Source organism: Chroicocephalus ridibundus, chromosome 5 (genome assembly GCF_963924245.1).
Source record: "Chroicocephalus ridibundus chromosome 5, bChrRid1.1, whole genome shotgun sequence".
Lineage (NCBI taxonomy): Eukaryota > Metazoa > Chordata > Aves > Charadriiformes > Laridae > Chroicocephalus > Chroicocephalus ridibundus.
Genome location: NC_086288.1, coordinates 72,974,851 through 72,997,046, shown reverse-complemented (window position 1 = coordinate 72,997,046; position 22,196 = coordinate 72,974,851). Strand labels below are relative to the sequence as shown.

The 22,196-nt window shown below is 42.5% G+C and overlaps 1 protein-coding gene across 5 annotated transcripts in view; it reads right to left on the bottom strand.

Moving 5' to 3' along the window:
• Window positions 1–22,196, bottom strand: part of TRMT9B (tRNA methyltransferase 9B (putative)) — a 145,716-nt gene that overhangs the window by 34,898 nt on the left and 88,622 nt on the right. For 3 of the 5 annotated variants that reach the window (XM_063337052.1, XM_063337054.1, XM_063337053.1), the window contains 2 exons: window positions 19,863–20,020; window positions 16,832–17,023 (listed from right to left, as the gene is read on the bottom strand). Coding sequence is in view for 2 of the 5 variants with exons in the window: in XM_063337050.1 (XP_063193120.1) it covers window positions 11,266–11,294 (29 nt within the window). In the remaining 3 variants the exon portion in view is untranslated. Of the gene's footprint in view, window positions 1–1,390; window positions 2,394–11,265; window positions 11,445–16,831; window positions 17,024–19,862; window positions 20,021–22,196 lie in introns of those variants that run through there. The other 2 variants (XM_063337051.1, XM_063337050.1) reach the window with 2 other exon arrangements.

The window sequence follows — 22,196 nt, the reverse complement described above, 5'->3', positions numbered from 1 at the left end:
CACTTTTACTCTTGAAATACGCTATTATGAGGAAAGATTTAAAATAAAATATTGCATATAATAATAAATAATGGTATGAGCTCTTCAAAACACCTGTCCTACAAGCACAATCTTTTTAATTTAGAAAACGGGAGTTAATCCCAATGACTGCAAACAAAAAAACAACTAATGTATTCCAAGTTAAGCGTGAGTGAGTGCCTACAAGAATAGTATGTAAGACTTGATCCACTTCACTGCTTTCACAATCCTTACTTTCTTGTTTTCTGGCATGATTCACAATTTTCCTTTATGATGCATTAGGTCACCCTTTAGTAGCTGAATATATATAAATATATACATATAAAAAAAAAAACATATATAAATTCAGTCGCAGTATAGTAAATTCCCAGTAGGCACATTTTCAGTGTCATCTTGAAGAGCAGACAACTGTAAGAGACTGAACAACAGAAGCAGACAGTACTGAAACACAGACCTGAAATTACATTACATGTGCCAGAAGTTACTCAATCAGAACTTTTCTCAGAATGCCGTTTCAAATTATGTTGTCAAATAAGATGGGTTAGTTACAGTAATTTCAAATAACTATTCCTTGAAGTCAAAAGCCCGTTCTTTTGTTTTTTCTTATTTGACCCTTAAATAAAACAAACTGGATGTTTCATGTCTGCAGCTGTCTTTCTTCTCTGCCTCAAAACACACTCTATTTTGTTGTTCAACTGCCTAGAGATCCTCTATTTAGAAGCAGAAATTCCAAAGGCTAGCAATCATTTATTTTCTTTTGCCAACTGATACGCTCCTTGCTCTAGTTTATATTTCATGTTTGGTTACTACGCGGTTCAGTGTTTCCAAGCGTTCTTTATCTTTCCACTTGAAGCTCTTTGTTCAATCTTTGCAGCTCTTAAGGCAAAAAAAAAAAAAAAAAAAAAAGGAGAATGTTTTCAATCATTCACACAGAATTCCAAATGCTACAGAAATTCCAGTTTATGTGAACTACGGAAGTAGCTGTCTGAACTGACGGTTAATGTGAATATTTTAAATAAACACAAAAGCCGACCTGGACTTGACTTAGAAGATGGTAAGAATTCTCCCATTGATACAATGTCATATTATACTTTTCCTGAAATGTCTTTACTGAACTCCAATGTAGGCTGAGATTTGGCTTAGTTTCCTACTGACTCAGACGACCATTAAGTTTTCCCTCTAACTTTCTCATTCACTGGGACTGACACTGAGTCCTCTGCTACGCAGGACACGCGAGAGACTACATGTATTACAACACTGCATTAGAGGTTATTATTTTTAGATACGCTTAATAATCATTATCAAGATAATAATGTGGTTATAATCTTAGAATAACAGTAGTCTACTAAAAAAAGAAAATTATTTCATTTACCGCTTCATCACAATTTCCATTCCTGCTGACTGTTTATATTTTGTAGGTAATTAAGTCCCATGATGAAATTAGACCTGCCAATTTGACTTTCCAGTCGAGATTCTTAACGCTACCAGGTTTTACTTCGCAGCACGGCAGCGAGATGTCCCAGCAATAAACCTCTGCATTTCAATGTTTACGAAAGGCAAGAAACCCACAGCATCTGACCTGGGCTCCTGGGCTGCAGCTGGACCAGTTCCACGCAAGTCTAATGTCACCAAAAACATCAGAAACTTAGAACTTTGTGACTTTACAACCCAAACTCAATACCTCTATTTCTCTTCATAAAGAAAAACAATCGTTACAACTTTTTTTTTTTTTTTTTTTTTTGCCTTGAAAGTACCAGACAGTGTCTCTGTTGCGCGGGAACTGCAGAAAATGTTCAGTTCATCCGACTTCTGGATTGTAACTTGCAGGATAATTGCAAAGCATGTTTTGCAAAGGAGGTAATGAAAATCCAAGATGTCCAGAAATCCCACTGCTTCAGCATCTGCTCCACTTCTCATTTAAGCCACCTGGAAGCTGTCCGGTAAGCCAGCAAGGAGAAGAGCAGAAGGTGGTAATGACGGACATACGCTCCCCATCCTCAATTCTCCTTTTCCCGCGTGGCGGCTCGTGCTCCTGTCAAAGGGCTCAGGCAGAGACTCGGCGCAGAACAGGGAGCGCGCAGTAAATTGTCACCCAGCTGTTTGGCGGCTCCGCAGCAAGCCCTGGCAAGTCCCCGAAACGCGGACGCGGCGTAAGAAAGGTGAGAGTCCCGCAAACAAGCAGTTTGGATGACAAAGGAAGAGCAAATGAAGGGATCCTCTTCCCTTTTAGTGCTTCCTGGTCGTCGAGGTCCATTGATGAGACTAAAACAGGCCCTTGTTGCAGCTGATCCACAAAGTGGGAAAACTGGACGAAAGTCATAGTGTTATTTCTGTGGAACGTGCAGGGCAATGGATCACCAGTCCACCACAGCTAACTGTGGAACACGATCAAGTAAATAGGTTATAGCCCATTGACTCTTTCCTACCTTGCTGCTTTGTTAAAAAAAAAAAAAAAAAAAAAAAAGGCAAAATAAAAAATAAACCAAAATATTACAGCCTTCCAGGAGGTAAAAGGAATTGTACGAACACGTGATATCATATATTATCACAGCTACACATCGCACTAAAAGTCCCCTCCCTCCACGGCAATCTAATTTCTTCCTTTTCCATTAACATTTTGAAGCCTTCTAGATAATTAACTTTTCAAGGAGACTGCTTTAAGGAAAGTCATGTTGCTTGGACATTTGCTATCGCTGCTGAAGTACTAAATACATTTAAACATGTGACCTTGAAATGACAACAACCAAGAAATAATAATCCCAGTTCCCAATACTTTAAAAAGTCAGGATTATTTATTTTTTACCCAGGCGTTTTGTTTTGTTTTGTTTTATTTTTGAAAGCGTCTGACTTGCAATTTTGACTAACTGTATTAAATACTTGATCCTCAAATCTACAGAACAGTTGCTGGCTCCCAAATGCAAGGGGTGCCCTACCATCGAGGTGCAGGAGGCAGCGTTCAGTCCAAAAACTCTGCCTCTACCACAGCTTACCCAAAGCTTTCCACACCTTCCTGCAGTTCTTCTGAGTCCCTTGCAGCCCTCCTCATCCGCCTCGAGTTACCCCTCCCATCCACCCGAGAATTTCTCATCTTCCTCCATCTACCTTTGCACGTGCTCTGTCACCACCTCTGTTTTAATTTGACGTACAATACCACGAAGTCTTGACCGGGCTCACGTTCAGTTCCTCCTTGCCTCTATTTCCAGGCCAGTCACAATACCTGGAGCACATTCCAAACTTTTTGTCAATGGCCTCTTGGAAGCGCCCTGTGATTTTCACGGTAGTCATCAAAACCTGCATTGCTCCTATTTGTCTTCAAATCAATTGCTCTCCATTAATTTGAGCCACAGGCTTTCCTCTTGTCCTCCCTCTTGCAGCTGCCTGTTTTCTCTAACCTTTTGAAGAGCAGCAGGAATTTACTCAACTCAGCTCATGAGTCAGATATGCAACATGTCAGCCTGTTAATGAGGGCCCCTCTTAGTTACACTCCTCACGCGCTGATGGGAATTCTCAATCCCATTTTGGATTAGGAGAACTCCTGCTTCAAAGACCTAGGAAATTCAGCACAGTTGTGTCTCTCCGGGTTGCTACAGCAACATCAATCTTGGTTACGCATGCAACTCCAGCTATGGATGCAACAGCCTAATTAATCACTGGCCTTCAATCGAACAGTATAAACCACAAGGGCCAGGTCTACGTCCCACCATACCCTGCTCTCCAGCAGCAGCATCTGCAGCTGTAGCTGATGCTGAGGGCGAGGTAAAACGGGCGGGACTCCAATTTGCATTCTCTCCTTTCACCTACAGAACGGGGAGAATGATCCGTACAGCGAGCTATACTTCCAGGTTACTTCCAGCTTGCTTCAGACTGAGCAGTCTTTTCACTCAAACAGAAGCAGCCATGGAGAGCTACACGTACAGCCCTAACGATCATCTATAAGCCAGAGTCCTTTCTTCCGAGCAAATACAAAAATCCAATTAATCTCCAACCGCAAAACCTCATTGCAGCCCTTCTCAAAAACAGACCTAGGATTTCTTTATCAGAACTTTGCTCACCCTTGGGACCGAGTTTATAAATCATAGTAACAACCTCCATTCTGATTGACACTGTTTTCTCATTTCATTAACGAGGGCAACAAAACAGGAGCATGATGACACACTAAATTGCTTCCAGATATGAATCATTACGTAAAAACAGCTTTATTAGTAAATAAAGGATAATGAAACAAAATAATAAGAATCCTGCTGTGACTACTTAAACTAGCTGCAATGAAAGTTTAGCAAGATGAGATGATTTGCTTACATAAGGCTAACAACTCTGGTAATTAATTTCACCCACGCATGAACTGTTATAATCCCATGAAAAAACACACAGCCTGAATCGGAGCGAGGGGAACTCTGTGCAGCGGATCTACAAACTTACTGAGCTGAAGTCCTGATTCAGGACCCTTCCTCCAGTAAAATCTGGGAAATTCTGAAGTGAAAAACAAAGAGCTGAGACACGTTTGACAAGAATCACTGTTAGCTGAAATGCTCGCTGTGAGCCTGGCATTTTAAAGTAATTTCACTGTTTGAAATAAAGTCACTATTATTGCATTTTTTTCTTACTGAAAAACCAGAGAGAACCTTGCCCTAATGAAAGATTGAAAGCGCTGAGACTGTTCTTTCAAGGTCTTGGACCAAACAAGTTTATGGTTCAAGCTCCAGTTACTCAAAATGACAACCATCCACCACCCCATTCACTTTGGTACCTCTATTTTCCAGTCCAGGCAAAACCTAGTACTATTCACTGCACATTCTTGGATCAGGTCATCATTTAATATTCCCCTTGCTGTTTTGCATTTCGGGTCACAGTCTGCGTGGCTGAAAGGCTGCACTGTAAACAGATTTATTTCACTAAGTACATAAACTCCATTCTGTAGATAGGTAACATTGTGCTACGATGACAAGGCACAAACACAGACCTTTTGACATTAAAAACCACAGAAAGGAGCGTACTCACGCCGAAGTGGCACATTGCCTTTAATTGTCTGTTCATCTTTACTATCACATCAAAACTCCGAACTCCCTTCCTACTGGGGTCCCACACCGTCAAGAATCCCTGCTGCTGGATGTGCACGGCTCTGCGTCTTCGGGTCCTGTCCAGAAACACTCTGTACAGCCATCAGAAAAGAAGGGGAAACCAGGAAAAATTTGGGCTGCTGAGCAGAAAGAAAACTCCAATAATAAGTTGTGCTGAAGAGACCAAAGCGTCTATTTTTTTTTCAATTTCTTGTTCTTTTCCGCTGTTCATGTTAATTGTCACCAGGCAGCCAATACATCAGTGACAAAGAGAAAACGGATGGAATGGGAAAGAGTAGGTTGGGGCTTTTTAAATAAGGTCAGGGTTTTCAAAACAATCAGACTAATAAACAGTACGTAGGGAACCAGCCTCAGATTAGCCAGTCTCAGATCCACCAGAAATTAGAGACAAACTAAAGAGAAACGAAATCTGAGAAGCTGTGGGCAACAGGTACAGTCCCCAAACTCATGATATTCTCATAAACAAATTAGGGACAGTTGGTTTAGATGAAATTGCAGTACAAGCTGGTACTGTTGGGAGGAGAATGTTCAGTGTCGTTATCAACAATTCCCTGTCACGCTGGAAGGACACCCTGAGAAAAGTTGTTCAGGAGTCTTTTTGGACACTTCTCAGAGATTTCTTTGCAAGATGGCTTAGAGAGTAGCATTGTATCTGCAGATGGACCAAACTGACATGGGTTCAAACGCGCTGGATGATGGTATTTGAATTCAAGCGTTTTGACAGATTGAAGAAGACAAAAGCAAAGTATTTAATTCAGATAAGAATAACCAACTGCACAAGTAATTTAGATAAGAATAAGCAACTGCACAAGGCTGAGGGAGGCGGGATGGGATGACTGGCAGCAGTTCTCCAGAATCTATAACACTTCACAGATTTAACACCATACATGCTATGGTGTTATGGTGGGTTTTGCAACACGCTGTTGCAAAAAAACCAAACACCAGCACACAGAAATAGGGCAGATACTTGCAAGTTACGTAAAACTGTCCTTCTGCTACATTCGGCACTGCTGATATATCATAGAGTCATAGAATCATAGAGTTGTTAGGGTTGGAAGGGACCTTAAAGCTCACCTAGTTCCAGCCCCCTGCCCTGGGCAGGGACACCTCCCACTAGACCAGGCTGCTCCAAGCCCCATCCAGCCTGGCCTTGAACACCTCCAGGGATGGGGCAGCCACAGCTTCTCTGGGCAACCTGTTCCAGTGCCTCACCACCCTCAGAGTAAAGAATTTCTTCCTAATGTCCAGTCTGCATCGACCCATCTCTAGTTTTAATCCTTTCCCTCTAGTCCTACCATTATCCGACATCCTAAAAAGTCCCTCACCAGCTTTCTTGTAGGCCCCCTACATCAGTTTGAGTATATGTCTGATTTCAAGCAAGAACTGTGTAGATCCACTGCAAATATTACAGAAGAGAACGACACCAATCAGAGATTACTGTAAATCCATAGGACATAAGAAATCAAGTAAACCTCTGGGAAAGATGTTAGTTCCTTGGATGGATCTTGTCCTCTCAGGACAAGAGGGGACCATCTTCTCATATAAGAAGGGCTGTTGCAAAGAAGGAAGGAATAATCTGTTCTCCAAAATGAAGGGTAGAACAAAAAATAGTGGGGTCAAACTATAGCAAGGAAGACACAGGTGAGGCATTTTAAAAACAAGAAGGACAGAAAAACATTGGAAACAATTCTGGAGTAGGTGGGTCATGGAGCCTCCGTCATTGGGGTCTTAAAAACTTAAGTTAGTTAAGCACCTGTCAGGAAACACACTGATGTAATTGATGCAGCTTTAGGGAGGGAGATGGTGCCCCAACCTCCACCCTCGTGACTCTGTGTGTCTATGAAGAATAAAACTCCAATTTTTCAAGTTATAGGAAAGATTTCAGTGACCCACTGTAGAAAAACGAAAGGCTGAAAGGTTGCTTCACAATATTTATTACTTTTTAACACAGGGGTTGTTTCTGCAGCTAAATTAGTACAGATGCTAAATTAATTTCCTCCTGAGTTTCAGCAGGTTGGTTTGTTTCCTAAGAGCCCCGCACCAGTATTTCAACCCCCCCGGCCACACTACGCTACTCATCAGCTTTAAATGTAGCTGTTTTCCCTCCTTGATCGCTGTATCCCTCCAATACTTGCAAACAGTTATCTTGTCTTCTCTCCTTATTTACCAGCAGTTCACCAAGCATTAAATATTTAGTACTTCTCTTCCTCCCCGATGAATCGATCTAGGTGGTCTTTTACAAGTACTGTTGTCATTCTCTGCATCCTCTCCATGTGTCTGCGTTCTTCCTGCCAAGCTACAGTCACAGGAATATTTGATTTCTCAGTGTCATCCTACAATTCTGGAATTATAGCTTTCTAAATTCCTTCTGTTTCCCCACACTCTGGGATTGCATTTAGAATACTATTTCCAGGCAGATTAGTTTTAATTTAAGCAGTATAATTCTCCTTTTTTTTTGCGCCCATAATGCTCATCACTGTTGGTACTTGCATTGTACTTAGTGCTATATGCAAAGCCTCCCCAATTAAAAAAATTTACAAACCGACTTAAGTAAGACATTCAATTACTTGAAAATACGTCTTCTGCTGAAACTTAATATCTTAGCGGCAGAAAGATAAGCAGCACCTCATTAAATAGGATCCCAAATTAAGGCTGTCAACGGTTACCTTTGATCCCAAGATTAAATACAAAATATCATACAATCCATTACAGTAATTACAGAACTACTAAGTGGATTCTCTTGATACCTTTTAGAAACTACTCTTGATTACAACATGTTTATTATAACTGAATATATAATTTCCTATCTTAAAATATTCATATTTGTTTCCAGTATACAAACGTATTCAGCGTTCAGCATACTCTCCAGACACAGTTTCAAAAGAACCGCTCTTGTGGCAGACAGCACTAGGCATTAAGTCAACCTCAGCAGATGACCATCAGAAGGAGAGCAAAGACAGTACTACATTCTTATCACCCTACAAAACTCAAAAATCTGGCTGATTAGCTTCTATTTTTTTGTAATTGTTAGTCATGGAAGCAGAAAAGGTGTCTTCGTGTCTTTGAGGTTAGTGGTCAAAGACAGAAGGTTGTCTTAAGAACTGTCTGGTAGTAACTGGGTGCTTACGCAGCTGAGAAAGGCAGCTGAAGACACAACAGTAATCCTATCAGGATTCAGAGTTAGACTTAGACCCAGAAAAATTGCATTATGCTGTTACTCAAAGGTCGAGGTGTAACCCTCCATGGAGTCTCTGGCCGCTGTCACAGACACGGGTTCTTCCAGCCGCAGCTGCAGCAGACTGAGCAGTGAGGAGGCTCAGCCTCCCTGTACAAATCCCTAGAAAAGATCCTTCATTTCCATAAATAACAATCAAAAGACTGTTTCATTTTAAATGCTTTATAGTATAAGTGATAGCTTTTTTACATAACTTGATCTTTCTAAGCTCTCTATTTTAAGGGAAAGGCCTTTACACGAAGCAATTATTCAGCACGGAAAGGAAAACCTCCCTGAGGGAGCTGAGATTTCATATAAACACCACAGAAGTTCTCCATTTGGAAAATATTTTAATACCATGGCCTTTTTAGATGGAATTTTTTTTTTTTCTTAAAATCAATATTGTCCAGGAAATTATTGTATCACGGGGAACAAGAGTTGATAGCTACAAAAATCTGTATCTGGAGCATCAACAGAAATATCTTCTTAGAACTTTGGCTCCCAAGTAATTCATTTTTCTGAAATCACAGAATCATAGAACGTGTTGGGTTGGAAGGGACCTTTAAAGGTCACCTAGCCCAACCCCCCTGCAGGAAGCAGGGACATCTTCAACTAGATCAGATTGCTCGGAGCCTCAGATCAGATCGCTCTACAACATGTAGATCTGAATGTAAAGTTTTCTTCAAAATGGATTTTTTAACAGCAAAACACAAATCAAAACATACAGTGCCTTTGGTCCAACTGTGTTATGTCTAAACTTTTCTCAGGAAAAAAAAATCAGTCAGGAGACTGTGTCACATGAGTTGCAGTCAAGTATATAAAGCCTGGCTAAGACACAAATATTTATTTTATTTTTCAATAGTTAGACTTTTTCTCTCCCAGTAATTCAGTTGATACTTCTATTTCCATTTATGAAGGTACATACAAAACTTTTGAAGGACCAGCGTCTTTACTGTTAAGCACTTATAAACAAAAGCAGCTAATATTTAATTTTAAAGTGATTTTTAAATTATTTCATAAGTTTATAAAAGTCCAAAGTATTTTTTCGATCTCTGTAATCTTTATAAATTAAAGACACGCGCAGCCCTCAAACCGTGGTTTTCTGCCACACAGGATTATTCCGTATCTATTATCACTTTTAAACACGACCATGTAAACCCTGGTACTGCAAAGACCCGGACATCTGCTTAACTTTATGCACTGTAAATCATCTTACTCATCTCAGGTGGCCTATTAATACTAACTAAAGGCAGGAATTTGCACATAACTTTTTTCAGGACGGAGCCTTATGCTGTTTGTACCATCCCATATTCTGATTCCTCCATCCAGAACGGATGGCAGAAGACCTGCAAATCCCAGCGTTTGCACGGCAAGTGTTTATCCCCTGACACAGGGCTGATTTCAAACTCTGAATTTGCTTTGTAACTTCAGTTGTGGATTTATGACTGTTTTACCTTAGAAAGTGCAGAAAATGAGGAAGAGTTACTTGTATTTTTTCTTCTCACCAAGTTCAGTTTAGCATTTTATATACGTCTGAAAACATTTTATGCCTTTGAAGATCTCCTCGCCAGAGGTGGTATTAAGATGCACAGCCACAGTTACCTACGTGTATTTAATTCGCCCAAAATGCACATCTCCGTAAGTTAAACAATAGCAGCATCACTGAACTATCTCAGCATGCAATCCATTACAAACACACAATGTGAGAAGGAAATCAGTAAATAAAAATGCACTGGTTCGAAGACACGCTCTATAAATATCATATATAACTGAAACAAACGTATTGATATACTGGACTGAAAACAAGTCACAAAAATGAAACCCAGCCTCCCCCTGGGGTCCATTATGGGGCATTAAAAAGTCCCGAGAGGACTTTTTTCTATTGCTCGTGGAGAGACTGCCGCACGGAGGTGTTGTTTTTTTTTTTTTTTTTTCCTTTTTATCCGTTTCTCGAGTTTCACGCCGCAAATCGTGACCTCCAGAAGCAGGCTTCACCCGAACAACTCCATGGGCAGGGAACGCCCCGCCGCGCACCCCGCCGGCACGGCTGAAGCGATGCTGCCCCTTCTCGCCTTCGCAGAAGCCGGGGAGCGGGCGACCTGCCCGCCCCAGCGCCGGCTGCTGCCCCGACACCCAGCGGGAGCGAAAAATCCCTCTGCAAACATGCATTAAGCGAACGGTCCGCAGCGCGGGGAGGGGGGGGGGGGGGGGGCTCTATGTCGATTTACGAAGGCAATACTTGGGTATTTCGAATTTTTCTAGGAAAGGATTTAAAAAAAAAAAAAAAAAAAAACCAAAACCAAAACCCAAACACACCGTTATTAACTCTTAACGGCGCAGGATTGCTCCAGATCATTGCCTAGGGCTGCGCCAAGGCACAGCGCGTCCTTCCTTTTCAATTAACCAGGCGACCACGGAGAAACTTATTATTTCTGTCGCAAATTCCACCCTCCCCCCCCCCACCCCCCCCACCCCCCCCCCGTCTCTTAAAAAACTACCGTTCCCAACTGCTAACGCCAAATCCCGCGCCAGCATCCCCGCCGCCTCCGGGGGCTGCCAGCCGCCGCTCCAGCCCATTGCAACGGGGTGGAAGGGAAGGCGGGGGGGGGGGGGGGGGGGGGGGGGGGGGAAATGTCAAATATTAGTTAAATCTCGAAATCCTTCCGTCCCGGGGTGGGTCGGCGCCCGAGGGGCTACTCCCGGTTCGGCGTTTTGCAGAGGATCATCTCAATTTGCCCAAAAAAAAAAGAAAAAAAAAAAAAAAAGAAAAAAATATCCCCCGCCGCCAGGCGCTTTTTGGGGGCTGGTTTAAGGTTTTTTAACATTTTTTTCTACGTTTCCTCCCCACCTTTTTCCCCCCTCTAAGGCGAGCTCGAGGTGAAGGGGGGTAGGGGGGTGGCCTCAGCATCTCTCCCCCCGCCCCCCCCCCCCCCCCATCCTTTCCCCGCTCCTTACCTGCACCCGCGGGGCGGCGGCGGCTGCATCCCGCCGCGGAGGCGGTGCTTCGGACGCGCCGCCCCGGGCCGGGCCGCGGGGGGGGGCCGGCGGAGCCCTCCCCCCCGGGGAACACCCCCGATCGGTGGGTCCCGGTCCCCACCACCACCACCACCACCAGCACCACCAGTCCGTCCTTCCCCGCCGGCAGGAGGAGGAGGAGGAGGAGGAGGAGGCGGGGAAAAAAAGAAAAAAAAAAAAAAGAAAGAAAGAAAAAAAAAAAGGCCGGGTTATCAATTCCCCCGGTTAACCCTTGTCTCGTCCCATGGGCATCTTCTGCCAGGGTGATGCTGGTGGAGATGGTGGTGCTGGTGGAGATGGTGGTGGGATGCTCCCTCAAGGTGGGGAGGAGCAGCAGGGTCCCCGAGCTCCCCTGAACCGAGCCGTGCTGTCTCTGCTGGCCATAAAAGTGGCCAAGGAGGATTAGCCTTTGCTCATTTAAAGGTTAAGATTAGCCTTTGCTCATTTAAAGGTTAAGCTCAAAGCTAACCTTTGTGACTCGGTCCTGTCCGCCAGGCTTCCCATCCCCAGGGGGCTGGGGGTGAATATTCAACACACACCACCCCCCCCCTCCAGCATCGATTCCTATTAAAGCAGTCTAAAAATGGCAGATTGTTTCTATACTTTCATATATTTTTTTTAGGAGGGCCTGTTGCGATGGGACAAGGGGTAATGGTTTTAAACTAAAAGAGGGTAGATTCAGACTAGGTATAAGGAAGAAGTTCTTTACAATGAGGGTGGTGAGATGCTGGCCCAGGTTGCCCAGAGAGGTGGTGGAGGCCCCATCCCTGGAGACATTCAAGGCCAGGCTGGATGAGGCTCTGAGCAACCTGATCTAGCTGAAGATGTCCCTGCTCATTGCAGGGGGGTGGGTCTAGATGGCCTTTAAATGTCCCTTCCAACCCAAACTATCCTATGATTCCATGATATTTACAGGTGTTTATTAGACAAGTACACAGAACTCCAGCCATGCGCCAGGAGGACCCCGATCCTATTAGCACTACATAAACATGAGCTAAAGAGATAGTCCTGTCGCAAGACCTTATACATAACATATAAGAGATTACAGATGGAGAAGAATGCGACGAATCAATACGAGCCAGTATGACAGGCAGGGAACTCAGCACAGCATCGCACAAAGTACAGAAGGTACTGAACTATGTACTGCTAAGCCTAGCCTTTTGCTTAAATCAGATTTGAAGGTACCTGGAGACAGGACTATGGGAAAATAGTGGGAACATGACTGTGTATTGCTGGGATTTTCAAAACTGCCTGAATGACTGAGGAACATGCATTCCTTTTATTTTGAAAATCCCACCTGAACTAAAAAAAAAACAAAAACCAAACAACAAAAAACCAACAGTGACACAGGAGGATTATAAAAACAAGCAGAGAAAAAACTGCACTGAAGACATATGAACCTAATATCCTATTAAGAGTACCAAAGGCATGGAGTAACTGTAAGACATAACCGTCCTTTACAAACACTGTGTTGGCTTGTCCCTGCTACTCCGTACTTCCACGTACGTCTGCTAATTTCACTCTGGAATGCAGCGTCAGCCAAACCGACTGGTGCAGAGGAATTAGGGTCTGCCATTCCCAGATTCTCCCAGAGACCTCAGATGCCATCGTATTTGCCCCATTCTGCCTCCAGGTCCCAAGCTGATTTCAGCAAAAGGCTACACATAACATTTCATAGTTCGGCATCTGCAGTGACTTTGTACCTGAGTTTCCTAAATATTTCTTAAGTGTGGACACTATCTGGTCCACGTGGTTTGTTGACATAATTATTGACCTGTTTTAAAAGCGCTTCAGTTTGAAACAACTGCCTCAAATTGAGCTTTCTTGGAAAAGGATTCTGATGTAGACTCTTAAAACTCCCCCGTGGTGAGTTCACGCAGCCTTTCAACCTTACAACCTCATCTTTTCTGGATGCTCTTTAAAACCATGATTATCTACCGGCCCTATAGGTTCTCTGGCAGACTTCCTGCTTCTGATGCATTTAAAATAGATGTTAGTCACGTAGCTTAATGCACTTTAGGGAAAAAACCACTGGTATTAAGGTCTCAGCATGGTATACAAATTTATACAGAATAAAAATAGAATACTTTTTCCTTTGAAGTACTATGCATCTACAATTACATAACGAATTGCAGTCCTTAACAACCCCTCCTCCCTAAACAATTAAAAGACCTCATCAAAATCAATTTTTTCTCCATATTAAAAAGGATTTAGGTCACTAAATTAAGTGACCGAAGGTTGGGAAAGCCAGAAGGCTACCCATGAAACCTTAATTCAGACCTCTTGTGCATGTGCATTGCAACCCTGTACTTAATTATGAGCTTGTTCTGCAGAACACCAGGCTCCATTTGGAACATGTGAAATTATGTAGTGGCAAGCGTGTGAGAGTGGCTAATTATGTTTCCTCCTGTGTTCCCATCCATTTATTCCTTTACTTTCTAGGGTCTCTTTTCTGCTCGTCCCCTGTCGCCTCTCATGTGGAAATTTCTCTTTCCCTGGTCTGTCTGAAAGTCCTTTTAGTAGTGAATCAGGTGAAGGTTTTTACCGTAGGGTCACAGAGATGGCCAATTACTCCTTAAAGGTCATTGGCAGTTCTTCTCCAAAGGTGAGGAAAAAATGAAAAGAAAAGGAAGGAAAACAAAGTCGGGAAGAAAAACAAGGAAACAAAAGTTTCCAGGTTGAAGCAGAAGGGAAATAAGGAATTGAGGTCAGTCTTCATGATATCACATCCAAAGGATCAGCTCTCAAATTACAAGCTTTACAGAGAGAGGCAGTTGTAGATGAAAGCAGAAGGCAGGCATTAAGTTGCCTGATGTCTTGGAGGGGAAGGATCATACTGTATTTATAAATAATGCTGCGCTATCTCAGTAGATATTCTGGAAAAATTATGATTATTTTTTTTTTTTTTAATTTGTGACAAAAAAATCTACCTTTTACTTGCTTCTCTTGGAAGAAGGCCTCACCAGTCAAAGCTGTTGTATCCTCTCTACGCTAGGTATTACAAAAAGAAAATACTTTTCAGAGGATTATTTTCTACGGAGATGCTTGAGATATAACCACGAGCTAATTTACATCTTTGGTTGGTGAATCTGGTCTTCACAGAGAATTTTAATGTTACCTTCAAACTGTAATGTTGTTTTAAAAAGTTTTCCAGCAGAACTAACAAAAACTGGAACCAGTGGTGTTTGCGACATTAGCAGTAAGTTGGCGTTATTGCAGTGGACTAAAAGCACTATTTCCACTTCATGGGACATTTTAGACCTGAAACACGCTAAAGCAATAACGATTCAATATTCTGTTTTTCTGGAACATGAAAATTTAAAAAAAAAATTGAGCTAGAAAAGCATACTATTTCCTAAATGAAGTGAGGTCTCTGAAGACTTGAGTTCCCCAGTGAAACTGAGTATAGGCATATTTTGTTTGCCAGTCCATCTCAATATCACAAAACTCACGTTTTCAAAAGAAGTGTCTAAAAATGTTAGTTACTCTCCAGAGTGCTTCAGTCTAAATTTAGAGACTTTCTGACCCTTTCCCATACACTTTCTTCCCAATCATTTGCACTGGAAACTTGATTTCTTAAATCAAATTAAGAGTCTCTGCTTCTTATTTGCTTCGAGGAGTTTTAATAATAAAAGACATCCTCAAAATTGTGATACTACCGTGTGCTGAGCCCTGCTGCAGGGTATAATGGATTTACCTTGAGTGGGATAAGAAAGCAGAACTGATTTATTGAAGGCACGGCATGATGCAGTCCAGTAAAATTCAACACCCATGACTGCAGGGCCATAACTGTGCAGGTATTTTTTCACACAGGCTCAGTACGCCTATGTGCAGGCAGGCAGGCAGGCAGGCTCATCTTGTGGGAGATTTTTAATGTGTGGCCTTCCTAACCTACCACACAGAGCTGCTGTGGGGATTAACCAGTTAAGATTTGTAAAGTGCTTTGAAGATTATAAGGCATTAAATTGCGTAAGTGCTAAGCACTATTATTTAATACTTAAGTATTATAAACCAAGCTTTACAGGACAAATCATGTTCACCTCACTAGTACCAGTCTGTGGTTTCAATACGGTTGTTGCAGGAGGTAAAGCAAGCAGAGCGGACCAGAGGAGAGTGAAATGCTTTTCTTGTTCCACTACCAGAGGCTAAAGTGAGATACAACCGTAATAGTGTTGCAGAAGATTTATTTGAAAAATAATTATTCTGAAGCACAATAGTAGATCCAAGAAATTCACATAACAATGCAATGATCCTTAAGGTGCCAGTTCTGCCATCCTTACTTAATCTCTGTCCTATTACACGCAAGTAGATCCACTGACTATCCTCCATGGAGCACAACTCCAAACCCCAAATCCATAGATGGACCAAATACATCAATTATATCAGCTGAAAATGTTGCCAAGTCACAGTAAGGATGGGTAAAATCTGTACACTTCTAAGTTGTACTTCATACCAATTTTAGTTTTGACTTAAAATCAATTAAAAATCATTTAAGTCAAAATTTTGGAAGAAAGATTAATGCAGAGAGACCGTTGTCTTTATCAATCAGACTGAGAACTGGATACAGTTTCTTCGTTGAGTTTCATTTTGGTACCAACCTTCCTCTCCTTTGTTTCGTAACGTCAGTTTTCAGCAGCAGAAGTAGTTGTTGGGGGGTTGTGTGGTAGCAGAAGGACAGAACCGTAACAATGCCGAACAGAAACACCATGACATAATTTTGTGCCTAACTATGTTGGAGAGAGAGGAACACAAGTGTTTCAGGACTGCTGACATGCACGCACTATAGATGTCAGGGCAGCACCTTGTCAGACCCTGAGCGGCATCCCAGCATCCTGAGGCCGTTAAGACCCTATTTGCCATGCAGGGAAGGAGAGTTGGATTTATTTACCTTACAAGGACTAATTATTATTCAATGGCAGTCTCTTTGCAGGACAAAGCACATAGTACTTAAAGTTCTTGCCTCCGCGAAGGTGCTGCAGACATTTCACAAGGATATGCAAGGATGTACTTTTCAAGTATATGCATTTCTTCTCGGTGGCTAAGAATAAAGATTACTTTCCTATAGTGTTTTGACATTTTGATCTGAATTGAAGCATATAATAAAAATGCACTTCGCTGAATGTCTCCAGCATGAAATGAAATTCAGGTTGAGAGACAAGACTCAATAGTGCACTTGTACAGTAAACACAGATCCTTGTCCTTTCCTGGGTCAAGGAAGCTGCAGGCCTCTAATGCTGCTAATTCTCTTTGGAAAGCGTCAACTTTACTTCCTCCATTACTAACAATCATTGTGTCAAATTATTTGTCCCAAAACACACATAGAGTCCATGAAAAAGCCAGAGCTCAGCTTTCTAGACACTGATCCCCGTCCCAGACTGCTTTAGCCATTCCACTTAGAAACAGCTTAAAATAGACCAGAACAGCGCGGTGTACGTTGTTCAGAGGAAAGATTTGCCTACACATGATGGCAAATGTGACTCTATGCACTTTGTTAACAGGGTCTTACCAGTCTTTTCACCAGCTGTCCCAGGAGATGTGGGAAACTGGAGGAGTATGCTTCATTCAGACTCAGCTCCTTCAGCTCTGTTCATGCAGAGATTCAGGGCTTCTTTGTTCTCGTCAGGTTTTATAGGTTTTCCAATCCTTTATCTGAACCTCCACTCACCTCCGCAGTTGCTCTCCCACCTTGGTGTCGCAGCTAAAGCAAGAAAAGCAACTTAGCTGTAACGTTCTTTTCTTTTGTCTTTTCAGGAACCTTTTTCTTGGATTTCCTTACTGCCTTCTGTTTCGTTTAGAGAGTCTTAAATCATACAATGGCAGCTACTCATTATTCATTTTAGATTCAAATTATGGGTTACTTGTGCTGTTGCTCATACAAACAGTAAACTACTTGACCTGCATTAGTGTTCTTAATGCTTATTTTGGCAGAAGGGAAATTGTGTTTCTGAAAGGGCAGATATTTACCAGGTGCATTACAAATCTAGTTAGAATTTGAAAAAAAGATACGTCTGAGTCTTGTGATGGCTGAGTTATTGCGCTTGAAAGATACAATGACTGCTATCAATTTCCTGTACCGCGCAGACCATGACACACGCAGTTTGGAAATAAGTGTATGTGGCTCAGTTTTCCTGTGATTTTAGTATATTGAGCAAGACCAAAACACTGTAAAAACGGAACCATCAACAAATGTTTCTGAATGTTACTTACAACCAGTAGCTGGTGTACAGGACAGACAGAAATGTAATAAGCGAGCATCCCATCATCCCTCCATGCAATGGATCACGCACCACCACTAAAAGGCAGTGCATGTGTGTCGCGCTGGCGGTACCCACGTGGGTCCACAGCCTCCCCATGTCCACAGCGGACCAAGATCCATCACAAGAAGACCAAGACAAGAAGCAAAAGTGCTTCACCTTTTTCTTTATTCAGATGGCAGATGAGTTCAGAATACGTTGAGCCTTAAATATTGTCTTTCTCTGCTGAACTATGAATAGGAATATGTCTGAATTCTGGTGCCCTGAGCTCCCATCAGAAACCATTTTCCTGGGGCTGTAGAGTCCTCTGTCTTTTCTCCTTTGTCCCTGGGGCACCTATTGTTCCCGTATGGACCCACATCCTATAACTGTCAGGACCAAATAAACAAAAGCACTCATCTCGAGCCAGCGCACAGGGCTGTTTTCTCACCCATCGACCCATTTCTTAGGGGTTAGGGGGTGGCAGGAAGCTTAGTCTAATTTAATTCCTTCTGATCACCAAGGAGGAGAAAATATATGCCATGCACTCCAGTTAGACCCTCCTGTCCAAACTGCATCAAAGTTAGGAAGAGTCTTGTGTTAGCTGCATACGTGTATAGCAGGGGTTTCTATCCCAAGTAGGGAAAAAAGGTCTTTCCTGGCAAGAAAAGCCGTTAACATCAGGGAGTCTGAATTGGAGGTCTTAATATTTCTAAACTTATTCCCTCCTGCATACTCACTCCAGTGAAATGCTGAAAGCGTTTCCTCTGCTCCTTTGTATTTAAAAACAGGATTGATGGAAGAGAGGTTTTTTGAAAGCGGCTCATAGATCTGTTCTGTTCCAGGATCTTTTTTCTGTTCCTTTACCTTTGCCCATTCTTAAGTTAAAGTAACAGAGTGAAATGTCTTATGCTTCATTGCAAATATCAAACAGATTTTCTCTCCCTTATTTGAAAGCTTAATTGAGTTTTATGAAAAGATATTTGGAAAAAAAAATGAACAAAGAAATGAAGAGAACCTTACTAAAAATAAATCCAAGCAAAGAGCAGGTCTTTAAAAGTCCTCTCAGTCTGGAACAAGAGACTTACTCAAAAACGTGCCTTTTTCTTACTCCCATAACAATTAACCTAAAATTAAGTAGGAGCTTCTTAAGATGTGGGAAAAAAGTCCTATTGTTGTTACAGGCCCCCCAACAGGGAGACGGGATGGGCAAATCTCTACCCATGTATATCACCCTCTCACCAAAAACTTCTCCCTCGACCACTTCATTCCAGAATCTACCTTCCTGAACCTTCCTATAAACAAGAGGAAACTGAGATCCAGCAATGCAAGTGCAAATGGAAGTGAGCGTTGAAGAACAACGTTGTGACGCTTGAAGGCCATCTCTACCTTCAAATAATATTTTGTTCACAAAAGAGGGTCTCCAGCCAGTGCTGTGATAGTTGTCTGACTAAGAGATCAGAGAGCCTTCAAAAATTGTGTAACTACTGATTCTACTAGCTTTCCTAGACTAGGGATATTGCCTTTTAGAGCTTTGGAGGGGTAGAAGAACAGACAGTGTATCATGTTCTACCCAAAATCTACTCTCGTAAATCCCTGTCCCTCCTACCCTGTGCCTCCTCCCCAGCCCATAGAATTGCAGACGTGCAGGTGTATGAAGGCAGCCCTAGGCTGTGCTCTTGATAGGAATTCAGTCAGTTATTAGGTCCCAGGAATCTTATTCTCTTTCCATATCTGAAACTTTTCAATATGCTGTCCAGGAAGGAGAAAAATCTTGGGGAAAATCCTAACAAACTGCTGAACTGCTACTCCAGCCCCTTGCAGGTTTAGGAAGAAAAGAACACAACCTCGCTCAGAAATTTCTTCATTCGAGGCAGCAGCTCCCTCACAGCCTTCCTTCCTGAGAAAACCCGTGTCAAACGGGGGGACTCACTGCAGTCACAGGGACAAGTAAGCACTGAGTTGCCTTCCTGGTGGCTACAGCTTTCTCGGGTGGTGGGTTTAGTACTGGGAGAGGGACTTACGGAACTAACTGGATTTTGAAGGCAATTGCCTGTAATGTCCAGCTGGGTCTTTACTAGAGGTTTCCACTTGTTGAAAACATTTTTGTTTTCTTTTTTTAGAACAAATCCTCTTCCTGAATGTCACTTCTCATCTTGAAAACGCACTTCCTTTAATTTACTAAAGCTGTAGGTTCACTTTTCTTGTGTGTCTGAAGCGAGATCCTAATACCCGTGAGATCACCCAAAATGCCTAACAGAACCGTCACATAGACTTTGAAATGGGTAACCATTTTAGACTTACCCACACAGCTCACTTTCCCAGGACTTTCAGATTTCTGCTTTGGAAGCCAGCTGTTATACTCAACGCCACCGGTGGGGAGGAGAAGTTAACATGTTTCTCTGTTGATCTCACTTGGAGCTTTGAGGCCTTGAGAGAGTGACCACTGGCAGGAAAAGCACCTGACATGAGGAGCAGAAAGATGTGGTTAAAATGTAGCCCCCCCCAAAAAAAACCCACCTTTAAATCAAAAAGATGTGCAAAATGTCCTTCTTGAGCATTAGTAGACATTAGGTTCCCATCTCCAAAGATCTGAAGGGAAATGGCTGATCTGTACCAGGACTGAGGTATTCTACGCCACATTCAAAGCGATGAACCAAACAGGCCACGGTCCCCCTATGCCCCGACCATGATGCTGAGCGCTATTGCATGGGACGGGCAGTGGGGAACTGCCTTTTAGGAAAAATCCCCGCCCTCTGCCATCTTCTGGGACAAGCTCAGGAACTGTCTGGAGAAATCCCAACTGGCAGCTGCCAAAATACTGCAGGAAGCATGCTAACAGCTAAACAGTTTGGACAGCTGGAGCACAGTGGTTGAGCCCAAGACCCTAATGGGTTTTATTAATCCTTGCCAGTATAGATGCAGACCTAGGTCCTCTTTACCTGACAGGAGTCCTATGCCCTTCTATCATGGGCAGTGGCTCCTTTGATTCGGCTTCAGCTCAGGCGTGCCCACCTCTCACAAACAAAAGCCGTGTAAGACATGCCGTAAACCAGGTTTTTCTTTCCAGATGCCACTCAGGCAAATTGCTCATGGCCTTAACAAGAGATGACAAGCTCTGAAAGCTGCTCGCTCATGGAAAGCAATGAGTTAGATGAAAACCAGGAGGAGGAAATGGAGGTGGATTAAAGCTATTGCTGTGTGCCTAAAAGAACAGTGTGGCAAGATGAACGTTCCAGCTCTATTTTCCTATTTTCTACAGAAAGAAAATACTTCTCTAGCATTATGATCGCGTATCATTCACGATCCTTACAGGTATCTCATGACTATCTTCATACCATAATGCAGCCTTTACCTTCCCTGGATATGCCTACATAGTAAGTTGTTTTGCGTCTACCAGTTTAACCACTACCGATCACACTTGTCAGGTAGCCGTGCGCTAGTTCTGCATCCACAGTGAAGATTCTTAGAGCCTGATAAGGACATCCTGACACTTATACTCCAGCAACGTATACAATTCCCCCTAAATCAAACAAATGAGTGCTGCTGAGCCATCTGTTTGAAGATATCTTCAGTTAGGTATCTTCAGAATCTGAGCGTTTCCTCATAGATGAAGATGACTCAGTTCAGATGGCTGCAGAGAGGGGTCTGTGGACCTGAAATAGCCACACAAGGCCGAAAAATACCATGCAGGAGCTGTACAAGACCTACGCCCTTCTGTAGCAGTTTGTGGAGGCCTGGCAGGATCCCCTAGGTCATCAAAAATGACACTGAAGTCTATACTTAGACCACTGAACGAAGCCCCAGTATCTTCATTTGAGTGAGTATCTAAGATCCCTTTAGGCAATATGAGATCTACTCAGACCTATTCAGCTGGAGTTCGGAGAGCAGATCAGATGGCAAAACATAGGGATGCTTGGATTTATGAGTCCTAACCTTTCCAAAAATATATGTTCTTTTTGGCTGATTCAGAGAAAGAATCACAAGACCAGACTCTGTCCCCAAATTTGCACATGCTGCTAATATGAGGTGCCCGTTTTGATTCTTGCGCTGCTTTAATAAATGCTTACAAGCAGCCCAACTAGAAACTTGACTTGCCTTCTTCAGTGTACTACATACAGATTAACTTCACATATTTGTGGGAGCGTGTCACTTCTTGGGTTTTAATACAATTTTAGCCACCTTTCCTGCAACATTAGTAGTTCTCTTGCATTACTGTACAGTTTGCTTTATACCATATGTATATGTATACCATATTATAATAATAGAAACAAATATCCATCAGAAATTTTCAGTGCTCTTCCCCAAGACTCATAATATTTTGCCTAGTTTCTGTTTGGTATTGTTACAAATAAAATGGGTTTGCTTTGCATATGTGTCTCACTTGTTTGTTTTGCTGTATTTTCATGTTCTAAAGAGACTCAACCTCTACTCATCATCTAAGCATGTGAATCACTTTTCAAGCGTATGAGTAGCGTGAAGGGTACAGCATCACAGCAGTCCCACAACTCTGCCATGCCTATTTAGCTCTGCCCTTGCACCCCAACTTACTATCTGAAGGTGGAGATGAGTTCAGAGGACACCCCAGCCCAAAAGGCCCTCTACACCAGGACGTAGCAGCTGAATTCAGCACTATGG